At 34.2% G+C, this 18,236-nt stretch overlaps 1 protein-coding gene across 1 annotated transcript; it reads left to right on the plus strand.

The window, feature by feature from the left end:
• The first annotated feature begins 299 nt into the window (after positions 1-299).
• Positions 300-17,198, plus strand: LOC128166692 (uncharacterized). Its single transcript, XM_052832007.1, has 16 exons — positions 300-822; positions 3,163-3,459; positions 7,838-8,018; positions 8,412-8,599; positions 8,799-8,935; positions 10,636-10,677; positions 12,009-12,162; positions 12,510-12,592; positions 12,706-12,937; positions 13,268-13,425; positions 13,774-13,945; positions 15,130-15,279; positions 15,569-15,724; positions 15,978-16,080; positions 16,165-16,225; positions 16,372-17,198. Exons 1-16 carry the CDS (start codon positions 633-635, stop codon positions 17,026-17,028), a joined length of 2,961 nt encoding a protein of 986 aa, XP_052687967.1. The 5' UTR covers positions 300-632; the 3' UTR covers positions 17,029-17,198.
• The last annotated feature ends 1,038 nt before the right edge of the window (positions 17,199-18,236 follow it).

The following is an 18,236-nucleotide window of genomic DNA, read 5'->3' on the forward strand; positions in this document are numbered from 1 at the left end:
CAAACTTTTTTGTTATAATGTAAATCTGCAAAAAGAGTGTGTGTGTGTGTGGGGGGGGGGGGGGGTGTGAATTGAGAGAGGGAGAGGGGGTCTCGAGGTTTGGCAAATATATTACATGAGATTTTTTAAATGAATTTACCAAGTTGGGTCTTGACTCCCCTGTCCATTCTAGATCCACTCTGATGTTCCGTTTTTAAAAGTGTTTATGTCGTCCTTAAATTAGGCAAAAAAGCAATAAATTAATCTTTTCAAATCCTCTCTTTCACGGAAATTTTTAGAATATTCAGTTCAAATAATGTGTCTTCATGCACAAAAGCATTCGAGGTCATCTTTAGTAATCAAATTCGGGCATGTTTTAAGCGGGTCAGTCGCGATATGTACAATGGATCCGCTGCAATGCCTCGTTGCGTGTATGGTTTTGGAAAAAAAAGGACTTTAAAAGCCGCATGTGTTTTTAAAGTCCTCTGGTTGGTTCTTCGATGTGTTTGAGATCAATATGTTTATTAGTACGTGAAAACATAATAATAATCTTACAAAGGTACATTAGGACATGTTGGTTATGCGGAATCATCCACATCGCTCGATTTTCGGTTGAAAAAAAAACCCCAACCGATCTTAAATTGCGTTAGTACATGTGCCGGATTGATATACTTCCTACTGATCCATACTGCTGTACAGTGTACATAATGTGTATTTGTTTACCTGTAGTACGTGAATGGAGAAGCATGAAAGCATTAAGGTGCACACTTCAAATCGTTTTATTTTTGTGTATTTGTACGCTTGTGACTTCGGAGGATCAATGCAATTTAACTTTAAAAACGGGTAAGTACGCTTGGGGTGACAAAGTAGTATAGGAGTATATTCTTATTTATTAATTATATATCTTTTTTCTTCTTTTTTAAATTCTATTCTGCTAAAAATTATAACGACTATTATTGCATCATATTACCTATATTATTTTATTAGATAATACGCGTTTACGCATATTCAAATGTATACATGTAGGTAAATTTTTTTTATCAATGATCGAGTTTATGTATGACCATCGTAAAAACCCACTTCCTAACCCCCTCCCCCTTTAAAAATCTGTTAAAGATACATTATCCTAGACTTGTTCCAATGACATAAAATTCTGGATGGATGGAGGTAAAATATGCACCTTAAAAGCTTATATGACCGTTTCTCCTTCTTAAAAAAATATCTTTATATTGTCCGCATTTCATGAGCAAGTCTGTAGGTTTAATTGAACTGTACAGTGTCACATTTAAAACACACTTGCTGGGATTGTCCTATTCAATCGGGAGGAAGTTAATTCTAAGCTTTTGAAAAGTTTTTTAAATCCTAAAACTTAAAAGTTCAATGAACCAAAACTTTCGTGCGATTGATCAAATAAAATGTGTATGCGATTTTTCAGTGAAAACATTCAGCGTAGATATCACTCGTTGATATACTTAGTATATATAAACATGTATCATGTTAATATTTAAAATCTAATAAACTCTTACACCTCCTGCATTCTCCTACAATCTAACCATGAATGGCCCTTCCGTTTTCTTTGTTGGTGATTTATACATATGTGCATGAGTAGATATAACGTATTCATTTAGAGAATTAAATTATATATTGAATAATATTGACGTACGTTTCGAAATTTTCTCTGTATAAACGACGCCATGGATCAAATCATCCTGCGATCTAGCGGACAACTCCATACAAATAATGCATACATGCAAACAGCTTACTATCTAAAATCTGTGCAGCGGACGAGTACTTCATTGAAGCTATTAAAGAGATTAACTACGTATTCAAGATTTAAGATCTAAGTCTGATGGCTTGATAGGTTTAGACAATATTACAATCGTGGCAAGTATTCTTAAAAAGGTGGATCGTAAAAGGGAGTGAGTTAGCCGAGACCCATCCCCAAATCCCAACTACTTATTATCTTAATTAATGATTTTCTTTTATGCGTATTGAAATGCTAGTGTATTGGTATTTTATCAGAAACTTCCTCTTTCCTAAAACAATTTCATATGTTCTGCCGTTTTATAAGAAAAAAAAACCGGTGTCATATCTGAGCAGTTTAACAAAAATACGGAAATGTAAGAATATTGTATTGTAATTATGAAACTATTGTGGAGTGATCTTCAATTCAATTATAATGAATTCAATGAAATGCTTTTTTACATTTTCAAAAGAAAAATTGATCATTAAACAACCACACCTAACTCATAAGACTATAGTCTCAAAAAATATTTTAAAAAACCCACAAAAAAAAAACCGGGGTGTTAATATAAATGAAGTTATCGAATTTTACTTTTGAATCATTTTTGCTTAAGCAAGCTCTCACAATCCCCACCCCAGTGCCTTAAACCCACCATGCACCGTTTATTCCGCACCTACTGTAGTTTGAAATCGGAACCATTTTAAAAAGAGCTTGTACATTGGGCATCTGTATCATTCAAACAGCAATATGACGTAGGCCTGTCTTTTTCGTCTGCCTTTTGAGCTACGACTATGCAATATTTAAGGAATCATTCTTTGAGTATTAAAAGGTGATACTTTCCGTCGGGGCGTGGTCAAATCCAATAAAGCCCGAAGGGCTTTATGATAGATTTGACCACGCTCCGACCGAAATTATCACCTCATATATGTACAAAGAATGATTCCTTATTACTTATATTTATATTATTTCTAATTTGTACACTTAAAAACAACATTATATTAAAAACCACTATTTTGTGATGTAGCACATGCTATGTATTACTACGTGGCGCATCCAATACCGTTTTCGGTTCTGCTATAAGACACGCCCATTTTGTGTCACTCATGTTTTATGAAATTATTGGGCTTTAGGGTTCAAAATTGATTCGTAATGTTATCACAGACAAAGACAGTTGAAAATGTAAAGATATGCACATAATATATCACTCGAAACCAGCGTCATTTTTGGCTTGTTTTAATGCAAGAAATAGTTACGTCCAACCAGAAGCCCAATGTTTTGTTAAAGTGGTTCTAATTGGTTTTTTTTTTTAAATTGCACTCTATATATTTTTTTTCAGGAGATTTTTTTTTTAGTTTTTGCACCTGCAATTTGAGGTCACTACACGTGTGTCTTCTTCTATATATCTTTGCTTTTCATTCTGTTCTTTATTATATTTGCAGATCCTTTATATATATTCTTCGGAGAACAGACAAATCTAACTTGCACGCTTTATAGATTTCGGACTGTTTACAACGCCTCTGGCTCTGAAAATCACGTCTTAATCAGCAGATGGAAAGAGCAAAATTTGAATATTTCAAGCTATGTCATAGACAATGACAACTCCACTGTCACTGCACACGCACAAGATGTTGTTTCTGTTAATTCGGTCCCAGAAACAGCGGCATTTTTGGGGTATCTCTGCACCTCCCCGTTGTGCGAAGGCAAAAAATCACTGCAACGGTTCCTTAATATAGAGAGTAAGAAAATGTATTTAATGTGCCTGGTTTTTTTTAACTGCATGCATGTCTGCGTCAGTTTGTCTTTTCTTCTTAACTATTCCCGTAATAACATTTATCTTTTGGAAAGTAGTTACGAAAATACTTTTCCAAATTAGACATTGCGTTATTAAAAGTTATTTAACTAATGATACGAGTTTTATGACCGAACACGAAGCAATGAAATGATCCTGACCGACCTACTTTCTCCGCAATTTTGTATCGGATTCCTTATTTTAGCTCACCTGGACGTATTTTCTAGAGAATTCTAATCGATTTTTTTTTTAAGGTCAGACGCGACCTATCTTCAATTTTTTCTATCTCCACAATGTGAAGATTTCCACTTAGTAATTTTATGATTATATTTTTCATGTTATATGATTCTTTTTTTTTTTATTTAGATAAAGTGTTCAATTGAAAATGTATAATATGGCTTTATTTAAAGGCATTCAAATGCATTTTGCATGCTATTTTAAGAAAAATGCAAAATATTCTAGCTCCGAAAAGAGCATGGTAATGTACCCTGAATTTTGGGGAATTAACAGGTTTAAATTATAATAAACAAGGAATAAACTATCATAGAAAATTATATAAAACTGAGGAACGTCTCGTGTGTCATTAAGAACTGGGGTAAAGAAACCCCTAATGTTGTAATGGCAGTCACCAAATGGCCAACAGAGATTTGACCGTGGAGGCCATTAAACTTCTGTCACTTTTGATCTCGATAAGTGTCAATTTACATACGATACATATGGGCTCGGAGGAAAAGTAAGATTGAGATCGTATACGTTTTTATGGCCCCGAATTCTTCTAACGTTTAAATGTTAGGGAAAGAACATTTATGGGACCCTCTATCGTAATACTTTGATAGGCTTTCTGCGTATGAATGAAAAATATAAACTGTTATTTAAAGTTTGTTCTTAAAAGCATGTTTTTAATCCATATGCAGTGTATTTAATCTTATAATCCTCAAAATTTCCGGAAGTGTATTAACATGCAATTTATTTTGTGTGATGAATACTATTTGAATTATATGTATACTAACTCATTCAGGACGACATTAAAAACATGAAAACTAAAAGCATGATTAACAGCATTTATAAATCATATACTCTTGTGTAATATTAAATTGTTTGAGATTGACCATTATCAGGCGAGCAATATTTTCGTTAAGGTACGTTTCTCCTTTTTTTTTATAACGAGATGAGTTTTATTTTTGCAGAGCAGTTAAAACGTTTTAATGTTCTTGCGAATCAACCCCTTTATTAATCAGAGGAGACGTAAAAGTGGCGTGCTTTATATTGCCTGCTTTATTCCCAGTTCCCAGCGCAAACTATCATAATCCGGTTTGTTCCCGTTTTGCACACATTTGAAAATTAGGTATCGAAAAAATGTGTGCGAAACGGGAATTTGACCAGGTGAGATAATTGCTTAATTGCTATAGTCTGTATCACAATTCCTGCGAGGGAATTCATGCATTTTCAACCTTTTTCAGTTTGAGTTATATCGCATTAATATTAAAATATCATTTTTGTCAGATTTTTTAATGTATTTAACCTCTGATTTGACCCGCCATATACTAAAGCGGTGATGTCATAAGAACTACTGTCATGTACAAATTTTGATTCTCAATAATCGAAATTTTTGTAAAGGGCAGGTTATCGTGTCAAAGATTTTACTTCTGTTTATTTTGTTTTTCTTCTAAATTTTAGCGCGATTTTAATCAAAATACTTTCTCAAGGTTTCAAAATGGCTATTGTTCGGAAAAAGCTTTTGTTAGGTTCAAATGTTGGTTAATCTCATTTACTCGTTTATCTACGTTTATGATAGTAAAAACGTCAAATGTCTTAGAGTTTTAGATAACTGAATTTCCTCACCTGTCATCTTTATTTTGCTAAAAGCATTTACAGGCAATATATACTTCAAAGGGAATTAATTGGCTAGGTAATTTACTTAGGGATTAACTCAGGTGTCATGGCCTGAGCTATTATTCATTTATCGTTTTACACATGTTACATAATTTTTGTTTTATACATGTATACTGTTGAAATTCTTTTTTACATAAGTCGGAATCGGACAGCCGTCCCGATATCACCGATCTGTATCAAAATTACTGTCAGATCCTTAATAAATGTTGAAACGCCGATTGGACTTTACTCAGTTACTTTTACCAAATTGAGGGCTACCACCCGAGTGTTGATCGGGTTATAGTACAGCCGAGTGTTGATCGGGTTATAGTACAGCCGAGTGTTGATCGAGTTGTACAGTAGTCCTTATTGGTTGTGCTACTTTTATTGTCGGTAATCGTCCCAAACCTTTCTGGACTGGACATTGCCGGTAAAATCCTTACGGACATTCCGAAATTTTGATTCTCAATAATCGAAATTTTTAGTTTAAACTTTATTTCATTTTGAATTGTACATCAATATAAACAATAAATAATGCAAACAGGATTCGGAAACAAGTTGTTACAACTTATATTAATCCGTTTCCTTAAATTGACTTTCAACTATTAAAAACGATAGTTGCCCTTGCTGAATGGCAAGTATATTAGGAACAACAAATGAAAAAAAAGATGGAATTGATGGAAAAATTTAACCAAAAAAAATGAAAAGGGAAAAATATGATAGAAAATATACAGAGAGAGATATCATAACTTGAATTAACATTAAAAGTGACCGAGTAATAAACAGTCGTACGATGCAAAAATAACAAAATCGACAATACGGTAGCAAGTGGAATTAAGTTACAAATCGTTTAGTAGCAGAAATAAAATGATGTACATGTTTGAAAATGTTTGTATTATAGGAATAATTTCTATCTGGGTCTCCAAATAACAGAATGTTTAAAGTGACCGGTCTTAATGGGTCAATGAATTTTTTCCTTGCATCAGTGTATAGAGGACATTCTAATAAAAAGTGTATTGTTGTTTCAATTTGTCCACAGGCACAATTAGGATTATCTATTATATGTTTTTTGGATAAATGCGAATTAAGTATACTACAATTGAGTCTAAGTCGTGTGTGTAAGATCTGTTCTGTGCGCTTACCAAATAGAAAGTGTCTTGGGGTTTTACAACAGTTTGAGTTAAGCACACGTTTCAAATTGGATACTGAAGGATTTTCTTGGACACTTATCGGAAGATCGTTCCAAAGCTTTGTTTCGAAATTTTTGTAAAGGACACTACCGTCAAGGTCGCTACTTCAAAGATTGAAATATTGTGATAAAGATCTGTTTTCTTTCATAATATTCTTTCTGTTGATACCAAACCATCAATTATAAACATGCTTTTTACATAATTTGCAACTCAAGTGTAAAAACTGTTTCCATTTAACCACTGTTGGATACGCAGTAGTTGAAATTCAATCCCGAAACGGTGAAAACAAAACCTAAACCAAAATAAAGCATGTTTTCAAGGACTTGCTTGTTCTCAACAATTGGTTAGATTAAATATGCATTTCAACCCTTGTTTAACTTTTTAAAAAAAATGTAACTTTTGTCTTTAGTTGGACCGCCGAAAATATTTTAGCTAAGATTACAGAGAGCATTTGTGCTATTCTGTATCCATTTGCTTGTAGTGACATATACGAAGTATTTTCTCCCGTAATTCTAAAGAAATCTAAATGTGTTCATACAGCTACGTACTGATAAAGCCTGTCTTCTTTTAAACGCAATATCCAGCAGTCTGGGTTTGATTAATAAGGGCGAAGTTTGATTTCAAGTTACTTTTATTTATTATATGAACATGGTTAAATTATGAGGTTTTTGTTAACTTGTGAGTTTGACCATGAATGTATCATTTTATGATCGAACGAAAGTTTAGCTTCATTTTTTAAGCGAACAGATTGTCCTCAGATTTTCAAATATCCCGTCAGTTGTAGTTACTTTAAGAATTGGCTGTTCTTTTTAGCGCGCTGATCGACATTAATAATAAGCTGTATACTTTTACTCACACTATAAGAATAAATGAGAGAGAGAGAGAGAAAGAGAGATCGACCAATAAAAATGGTTAATTATGCTAGATAATGCAAATTCTAAACAATATATTAAGCAAATGCTTTGCCTAATCAACAGTTTTTGAACAGTGTGTTTTGTTTGTCTGTTTGTTTGGGGTTTTTTTTTTTTTTTTACATGTAAGGCATTCAGAAGAATTCTGTCAAAAATATAACAAACATAATTTTGTTTGCATGTTTTTATCTTAACGAATACCGTGAATGTATTGTCGCCTAAATTATTGTAATACGTACATGTTGTATTTTATTTTTCAGATAAATGAAGCACTTAACCTTTTTTCTTTGTATTAATTAAATAATGAAGAAATAGGGAAAATACTGTTTAATTTCACTGTTTTTGACAACAGATCGCCCGGTGAAAGTATCAAATGGCTCTTGTCTAGTCTACAACTGGCAAAACATGACGTGTGCCTGGGACCTGGGGGTGATCTACAGGAACACTCGTGACGTCAGCGTAACCGTCCAATACAACGACTCCGTCCCAGATTTTACTAACCTCGACTACGACGTTACGTTACACTGGAGCGTGTAAGTTTCATCTATTGGACAATCAAAATTGTTTTGCATTTTATTCTGAAAACTTCGCTTCTGATATGTATCTGTTCTGAGAGAAATATGGAGTCCTATTAGGGTCATTTGCAATTTATCAAACGTGCGTTGAGAAGAATGTCACGTGTTTTGTGATGCTGATTTAGCGCAATGTGAAATTGTTTAGTGTTGTATGAAAGCGTTACGGCGTGTTCTGTGACGGGACAGAGTAAATATGAAGGTGTGCTGGAGCAACGGCATTTTGTACGAAGCTGTATTGCCCAAGTGAACGGTGGGTCACTTTCAAGTGCATAAACGCACTTTTATTGCGAATGCGCCTGTCCTCATACAATGGGTAACATTATTTAGAAGTATGATCTTTATTTTCTGCAGATATACCCATTTGTCTCCTTGTAAACACATACAAATCAAAGGGAAATGTTTGACGTGTAAGATGTTGGAGAATGACGATAGAGAGAGTTACAGAAGGGGAACTTACATGTTTGTCGTCAATATCACCAACAGCAGACGACCGGAAGCAGGCGTATCGTCACGGTTCTACTTTAACACGGATGAACTAGGTACTTGATCATTTTAAGTACTCTTTAAATGGTATGTTTGGGAAGCGATGCATTTGTATCTTTTTTTCGACTTTATCTCAGAGAGAGAGAGAGAGAGAGAGAGAGAGAGAGAGAGAGAGAGAGAGAGAGAGCAAGGTTTCTGATTTATTCGGTATCAACCGAAACATAACACAATGAGAATTCAATTGTCTTTTTTCAGTTCAACCTGCGAAAGTCGAAAACGTTTTAACACGGGTGAATAAAACGGAAATAAATTTATTGTGGAGTCACTCCAAGCCTTATGTCTCACTTCATTTCAAGATAGAATACAAGTCTCAGTGGGAAAACGATTGGAAAGTAAGTCATTTTTTTAATAATGAAATTAATTAATTATTAAGTAAGTAAAGAAAGTAAGTCTTTTTTTAATAATGAAATTAATTAATTATATCCCATTGCTTTTTGTTTGGATATTGCAGTCTCATTTTTGTAGCTGGAAGCAATTAAACTGAAAAGCATGCCATTTATTCAAATCTCCAATACATTTATTGCAAATTTGCATTGATTTCATCAAAAGACCAACCCGGTATCGTCTTTATCTGGATAAATTTTATTCACGAATTACACAAATTAACCAAAACAGTTTGAATTTGATTAATTTGTTTATGAAAGTCGTTGATTTGCTTTGACAGGTTAAAATGATTTTAACAATACCTTTTCTCTCCCTTTTGCACAATGTGGTTCATATTTCACCAACTAAGGCCTTTGAGTAAAGGGAGTGCAGTGACTTTGGTTCATCTTTCAATACTCTGTCCCGAGTTTTTGCTTCCACCACTTTTCCCTTGATATTTCGATAATAATAAATACCTTTTTGGTCAAACTAGGTTCATTCACTAATATGAAAAATGTCCAGATTATCTGTTTTGAAACGCTTCAGGTTTCAATACACATTCCAAAGTAGAAAGTCTACGGGGATTTTGCATTGCACCAGCCATTAATAAGCCCGGATGATTACGTTGAAAAATTGCGCGAGGTGTCCCAAGTACTTCCGAATGGAGAAAATGTGTAAACATTTCCCATTATAAATCTCCGAAGAATTTTGTTTTCCTTCCTGTAAACTTTTATGAGTGAAAAAGGAAAATTAATCAATGAAGATGTCTTGGATATTTTCCATTTCATCGATTTCAACTGTACTTCTTTCACAGGTACTGTGGAATCATTAAATTTCGTAGGGGTCAATTTTCGTGGATTGCTTAAATTTTACAAGTTCGTGGAGACGTAATTTCGTGTATTCTGTTAAACCTACAGAGGAAATATGACTTTATAACCATAATTTATTAATTCGTGGAGGTGTTAATTCGTGGATGAGAGGTACCTACGAATTCCACGAAAATTGAACCACCACGAAATCTAATGATTCCACAGTATGTGTATTTTTATTAAAAATCATGAAAAAGTGATGGAAGCAATAACTTAGGACAGACTTATAGATCAAAGATTAAGGTCGTAAATAACAACTATTTATATGAAAATAATTTCTATCCTCCTTGGCCAAACTATTACGTCATGGTAATAAGCAAATCTTTGTAAAAATCCTTGTTTATACCATAATGTATATCTCTCTTTTGCACAACCTTGCTCAGACTTTACTTAAAGGCTGTCTGTATGCATGGTCTGTGTGGTGACCATCAATCGAGTTTCTTCCTAGGTCAAGTCAAAGGTCAAGGCAACATTTAAAAAAAATCCTTGTCCAAACAATAATTTCATTTTCTTTCTTTGGCAAACTGTTCTTAAGACTTTACTTAAGGACTGTATGGAAGGGATGTACTATGACGTCTAACAAATGTTCTAAAGGCAAAGGTCAAAGCAAATTCTTTAAATATTTTTCATTGTCGTGCATTTATTAAAACATTGCCCTTTGGGATGGTCACCATCTCAATGATATGTTGCTTTCGATAGTCACCGATGGATTTTTATTGGTTGTTTTAAGAATGGCTCATCATGATTACTGTATGGTAATGTATTGCAACTTTGATGAATATTATCTGGCCAATTTACAGGAAAAAATCTATAGCCGGGAAATCAATGATTTTGATCCACGGGTAACTTTTTTGTCGGTGTAGATTTCTATCTAAGGATGTGTGGTGTAGGATGCCTAAAAACAACAACAATACAGCAAGCTACTTTCATTCTAACAACAACTTAAAAAGCAATAACAATAATATCAACTGATATTTGATTTAAAAAACACCAGGTAATAGGATATTGAAAATGTGTCGTTAATATATGTGTTTTGTGTTTTTTAGTTACCTCTAACTTTGTTTGTGTTTCGTTTTCTATGTTCATGTATTTGACAATCATATGTCACAGTTGTCGGTGAGGGGTTTTCACTTGTTTGATGTTTCTATGTGTATACTATTAAAATTAACACATGTATATGAAATATATATTAAAAATTTATATATTGTAATATATAGTCAAAGTGTATCCATCATCATAGAAGGTTTTTTTTTTTTTTTTTTTTTTTTTTTTTTTTATACAATTTTGCTTTCTTGTACCATTTTTGAGTGCAAAAACAAATACATGTACAACGAATGAAACATTTTCCCCCACTCATTGATCTCTTCCTGGTCTGAATATTTGTACCTACTGACACTCACAGTTCTCTCCAATTTCTTAAGAACTTTGATTTTATTCATAGAATTTTCTTGTTGTCCATGTTCATGTATTTGACAATCATATGTCACAGTTGTCGGTGAGGGGTTTTCACTTGTTTGATGTTTCTATGTGTATACTATTAAAATTAACACATGTATATGAAATATATATTAAAAATTTATATATTGTAATATATAGTCAAAGTGTATCCATCATCATAGAAGGTTTTTTGTTTTTGTTTTGTTTTTGTTTTTTTTTTACAATTTTGCTTTCTTGTACCATTTTTGAGTGCAAAAACAAATACATGTAAAACGAATGAAACATTTTCCCCCACTCATTGATCTCTTCCTGGTCTGAATATTCATACCTACTGAGTATCATATCACTCCCAGTTCTCTCCAATTTCTTAAGAACTTTATTCATACAACTACTGACAAAAGCAAATCACAGTCAAACAATTTTAATATTTTACAATAGGTTTGCATTCCTTTTTTATAACATTTTTACTTTTGGGAAAGCATTCAAACTTATTATTAACTTATTATTAACTGTAATCCAATTTCTATTTTTATCCATTACAATAGCGTACCCATTCCTTTTTTATCTTGAATATTCTATTTCTTACTTTGATAATTAATTTATACGTTATTAAACGTTAAGAATTATCATTGGAAATCTTTTTAAAAATCCTTGACGTTTTAAGGTTATTTCAGATTACATGTAATTAAAAGCAACACATGCATGTACAAGTACTGATTTTGTAAATATCTTGTAGATGAAGCCCACTAAAGAAATGGGCGTTACGCTGACTGATCTGACCCCATACACAATGTACGACATCCGGATATCGTGTATACCTATTGTCTCGGGGGAGGTCAAGGGCTTCTGGTCTGAGACGTTTACGACCACCGCCAGAACTCTGGAGGATGGTAAGGAGATGATTCTTTCTATCATCTTTAGTAGACTATATATATGGTTCATTTGAATAGTCTAATGTGGCTCCTTTTGGGTCTGAGTAAGAGAATCTAAGAATAAGACTATAAGATTCTGTCTTGAATACAAGTATAGTTTTTGGATTGCAAGAGAAAATCGCTAACAACCGGAAATGCTTTGCTTAGTTTAGCCTTTATTGTTTCTGGCACATCAAAAAAGTCTCGTTGTAAATTTTGTATTTTTTGCCACCCGGTAAGTTAAAAAATTACAACATGACATTTCTACGCATTTTATGGCGACTTAAACATCAACATTTTATTTTTAATTTTGTTCTTCACTATAGTTCCATCAGCAGTTCCTGTGGTACAACCGTCATTTTTCAGCTGTATTGCCCCGGAATGCAGCGAAATCCAAATCTACTGGCAGGTACTGGTATATCGGTATTTGCCCTTAAAGTACTTTCGAAAAAAATATATTCCACGGTGAGAACTTTGTCTCTTTTGTCTTTATTGAACTTTGTTTTGTTTTTTGCTAACAAGCCAATCAAAGAAGAAGACAACAGATGCGATATGATGCGGTACAAAGTAGAGCCGGTGTCGCCAAAATCGGCACACAGTAGACCAGTGTTTGCCACAGAAGACTCGGTGTCGGCAAGGCTACCACTGAACACCAATGTCACCGTCCAAATTAGTGTCGTGCCATTTAATGAAAAGACGAATGAGTTTCCCGTGATGGAACCTTCAATGATAGTCATACCGCCGAAATCAGAGTGTAATTTTTTTTAATGATGATATGCTACAATTCAATGTTTTTATTTTCATGGCGCGGTGCTTTTTCTTCCATAATACAGTTCTGAGTTAATAAGATGAATACATGTATTAACCATTTGGGACGGCAGAAAAAAGAATAAATCCTTTGTTGGCTAAAGAATTTCTTGGAAAGTCTCAAAAGCAACCCGACGATACGATGATACATTGTATTCTGTTTAATTTCGAAAAAAAAAATGTTATCGTTCTGATAGGCTCTTGCCAAATACGATATACTATCAAGCTATTGTTCATAAGAACATTCAATTGCATACGCCCTATAATTTGTTCTTAGGGCCAAGAGCTCCAGTCCACTTGGAAGCATTAAGTGACGGCAAGGAGTCCAAAAGTATCACCTTAACTTGGAGCTATCCTGATGATTTTAGAAACAAGCCCTTCAATGGGGACTTCACTGTTGTCTGGTGTAAGAAAAAAATAGACGGAATATGTCAGGTAGATAACTTGTTTATAATCTTTTGTAAAAAAAAAAAAAAAAAAAAAAAATGTGGTATATAAATAAACAAGATAAAAGCAGGACGCTTGATGATGGCAATGTCAAAATGTGGCATTAAGTTCCTATTCAATGCCCTCTTACCCCCATGACTAAAGAAATACTTTTATATGCTCATCATGCACAACTTTGCTGCCAGAACTTATTATTTCCTTTCTTATAAGAATGATATTTTCACAACAGTACAAGACCAGCTTCCTTTAACATAGTTTGGTCCTCATCCATGGACCCCCTCCCCCCACCCACCGAAAGCACAAACATTGGTATTGAGTAACATGATTTTATTGCAGAAAGAGTTAAATTGGTTAGGAGCTGTTGTCAACACAACGCTTCAATTAAAAGTATCTAACGGATCTACTGTTGACGACTACATTTACGGAATAGCTGCTGATGGTTATTACGGGGGAGTAAGAAGTAGTAGTGGAATAGTGTGGGCTGACTGTGTGCATTTCACTAACAGAAGTATGTAATCTGATCCCTACTAGTACAGGGGTGTGCAATTACAAAATTTGGCCACTAGTCCAGGGGCTAGTGGGAGTACCAAAGTTACTAGCCCAAGATTCAAAGTTACTAGCCAGACTATTTCGGACATGTCGACATTTCATTTTATTAAAAAAAAAACCCTGTATGACACTAGTTAGTATATAATTATTAATATACGAAATATTTATTACTTGCATGTTTTCTGTGGTAGACTAGTTCAAAAATATTCAACTTCATTGATCTCTCACATTTTAGTTACAAAATTAGTTTGGGTACCGTTTATATAATAAAACCCAAACATAACATTGTGAATGTGAACAGACTCTATAAAATCACTGCAACTATCTATGTGTGCATGCATTTTATCCTGTTTAATTTCCATTTACAAAATACAACTATGCAATTAATTATGTAATGGTAAATTTTAATTAAAAATAATGGAAAATGCACAAATAATAATATGCAAAATATGAATTTTTTTTAATTCACCAAGCAGGTCACTTTAAAATGTGTTCATGAGAATAGTTAGTGCAGAAATTTATAATATCTCTGTAATGCATCTCTCTCTCTCTCTCTCTCTCTCTCTCTCTCTCTCTCTCTCTCTCTCTCTCTCTCTCTGTAAAAAAAATTATATTCAAAAAAGCCAATGAATACATATTACAGAAAAAGGAATCATTTTACAGTGATGTCACTTGAAACAGCTGCACAGGTAACTACGGAAGCTATGTGCAGTGAGGCGTGACTATCTCGTCTAGCCACTGGTCAGGTCAACACTGTCGGTAAAACTTCAAAGTGTGAAACTTACAGCCGAGTGTTTTTTCTCAGAAGAATGTAGCAATAGAAAAAAATGCTTAAGAAATTTTTAGGCTATCATGACTTAAAAGAAGCAGATATTATGCCTCTGTGATAACAATGACGATACACTTTTCCTACTAGGACACTGCAAATTTACCGGCATATTTTGCCAACTCTGGTTATGATTTACTAGCCCGACGGGCTACCACAGTTAATGTTTTTGCTAGCCCGACCTCTAAAATCGATAGCCCCGGGCGTCGGGCGATGGTAATTGCAAACCCCTGACTAGTATTTGTTTTCTTATACATTTTTTGCATAGATATTATGACACATTGAATTTTAATTAATGGGATGTGCTACATTTGCAGCAATATCCGAGAAACTGGACGTGATATCTATAGTAGAGGAAATTGACCAGGGTATAATGAAGATTGCGTGGAGACGATACAAATGTAAGGAGTTCAGAGGCCAAGTCATACAATACATCATTACATATTGTGCTGAGCGGAATTGCAAAGGTATGTATAATTAATCTATAAAATGGATATTCATACGCTGGTTAGAAACTTTAAGACTTTTGTAAAAAAAAATGTTCAGCCATATACCGTAGAATTTAAAGATTTGATAAAAATTGGTGACCTGTTAAAGCTTTTGATCGAAACATTTCTTAAAGATGTATCTTGCGAAGTCGAGTATTAGTACCTTATAGATATCCAGAAATGATTCGTCCAGTCATCCCGACTTGATCTCATGTGAAGTTCCAAAAAACAGTCTCGTGATGTGAGTGTCGTCCATTTTTCATAACAGATGCCACTCAATCTCTGAACGTTAGTAAAGATGAGAGGAATTACACCATCAGGGGCCTAGCTCCGGCCAAGTACAGACTGTGGGTGGGGGCTGTATCGGACGCAGGGAGAGGCCCCAGCCGACAAATCGAATTTATGATCTATAAAAAGCAAAACTGTAAGTATTAAAAGCAGTATTTTGAAAAACTCATACACTGTTGTAATTTTTAGTGTAACTGGGGCTTTCGATGTCATTGTGGACAGGTTTGGAAGAGTTAAGCTGGTAATTTGACTGTTGTGTTTACCTTTTCGATCAAGTTTCTTCAAAACTCTTACGTGTATATTAAGCAGTTACCCTTTTAATCAATAAAAATTATTTTAGTTTGATCAGTCTTATATAACGTGGTTCACTTAGATTTTTTTTGCTACAGTTCTTGGCCAGAATGGAAATGAGAACGTCGCCTTGGCAGTTGGAATAGCTCTGGGAATATTGGTGGTCATTGCGCTTACTATTATGGTGCCATACTGCTTGTGGTAAGATTTTTTACAGTCTTCCAGACTTTTTGTTTGACAGTAGTAAATAAAATAGTGCAGAAAAGGTTTTACTTCTATTAACAGGAAGCATTGTAGAACACTGAGAAAAGACGAAATTGAATTACCTAAAATTGTACTGTTACATGTAAGTGAATCTCTCTCTCTCTCTCTCTCTCTCTCTCTCTGAATTTCATAAACTACAATAATGACCATAAAGTTCCATGCTTTTATCAATAACATATAGTTTTGTTTTATATGAACTGGACTGTTTTAAATTATTTTTGCTTGCAGGAAAAAAATTCTCAGACCACCAGTGGAAGGGAGAGTGTGGTGCTTAGTTCAAACGGCTCCTCTACTTCCACTCAATCGGCGACCAACCATAGCGCCGAAACCCATGACTCCGGATTTGGGCATATGAGAAGCGCCATGGCCAGTGAGATGCCTACTCATTACCAACCTCTACAGATCATGAGCAGCGCGCGTGTCCCGGACCAGTATTACGACCATGAATGTGTTCAGTTTGATGCCCTTGGTGAAGAAACGAGAATTATGGAAACAGATTCTTCGGAAAGCAGCCGATTACTGGGAATTAAAAATAATCCCATCTCTGAAGAAAGTGCTTACAAATCAGACTTGAGTTCTAGATACAAGAGTTCACAGCATTCGCAAAATTGTGACGAGATTCAGCAATTACTGACAGGGGCAGACGACAGTGTACACGAAGCAGACAACAGTTCAGTTGGTAGTGAGCGATATAGTATGGGAGATATTAGTACTGTTTTAGACAATGATTGTGGCAATGAAGACATAACAGATTCAGTAACAAGCGGTGGTTCTTTGCCGGATTATCTCCCATCACAAATTAATATCAGTAATTCAAAGGGCCAGACAGTCGTTTGCTATAATAGTGATTACGTCACATGTAACGATTTCTCAAATTTTTCATGAAGGGTCGAATATGTCGAATATGTTCGGTGTGAGATTATTTTTGAAAAAAAAAAACCGTGTAAAACTTATATTAACTAACGATAAACATTGTTCAATTTGGTTTTATCTATAAGCAATGATACACGTGCATTGGATTGATATTGTATATTGAATAAAACATACAAAATATGCATGTCTATTGTAAATTTATATGGTCAGCTTTAGACGGACAAATTGTGGCATTATATTTACACCATATTTTTCTTCTTGACCTATACAATTTTAAACAATAAAATGCTTTCTTTTTTGTGATTTGTTCGGGGTATGAAGGTAGCATTGCAGAAAAAGCCATGACTAATTCGCGTCTTGTATGGGAATTTGAGTATGACAGCATCATGATTATTTCGTGCAGTCCGAGATTTTTTAAAAGTTGGTATTCGGTAGATGCAAATATTTATATCGTATAATGTATGTTATACAGTTTTTGACACGTCCGTTAGTCACTCAGTCCGTCGGTTCTCTGTTTTTAGTCCTTCTTAAACCACTGCATTGAATTTTCTGAAACTCTTAAAGATATTTAGGACTCAAGGTAAAGATTTACATATTACCAGGAAGTGGCGATTCCATTTCTGTTTCTTGTTCATTGTTTATCGAACCGATTAAAAGGTATGTCATTATATAAAGCATGTGTCATTTTCATTCTCTAGGTGTTAGAACCATTTTAACAAGACTTTGGACTTTCGGTTGGACGTACCTATCTATTTCTTGCGTCAAACCAAGTTAAAAATGATGCAGTTTCAAGCGAAATATGCACTGATTGCCTAGTCTTCGCTCAAAAGCCAGCCAAATCGTGTTGATTTCAAAGAGCTGTGGCTGGGTGGCCAGCAATGAAATAGACAGGCCTACGCCAAATTGCTGTTTGACACATTTACCCAAAGTCCAAGCTCTTGTTAAAATGGTTTTAATTCTTTATGAGTTGTAGATAAAACTAGTTACTTCATCACAATTCTCCACGAAGATTCGAGTGTTATTGTACGAAGAAGAAAAACGGTTGGTTTTGTTAAACATTGCACCAGAAATGAACATTGACTATATCCAGCGAGATGAAATACCAGTATATGATTTTAAAAGAGTCCAAGATGTATAATGTTTCCGTGTGCATTCAAATGTTCTCTCCATAGACGTTGACTGATAAATAAAAATCTCTGCAATAAGCTTAGAACCATTTT

Source organism: Crassostrea angulata, chromosome 10 (genome assembly GCF_025612915.1).
Source record: "Crassostrea angulata isolate pt1a10 chromosome 10, ASM2561291v2, whole genome shotgun sequence".
Taxonomy (NCBI): domain Eukaryota; kingdom Metazoa; phylum Mollusca; class Bivalvia; order Ostreida; family Ostreidae; genus Magallana; species Magallana angulata.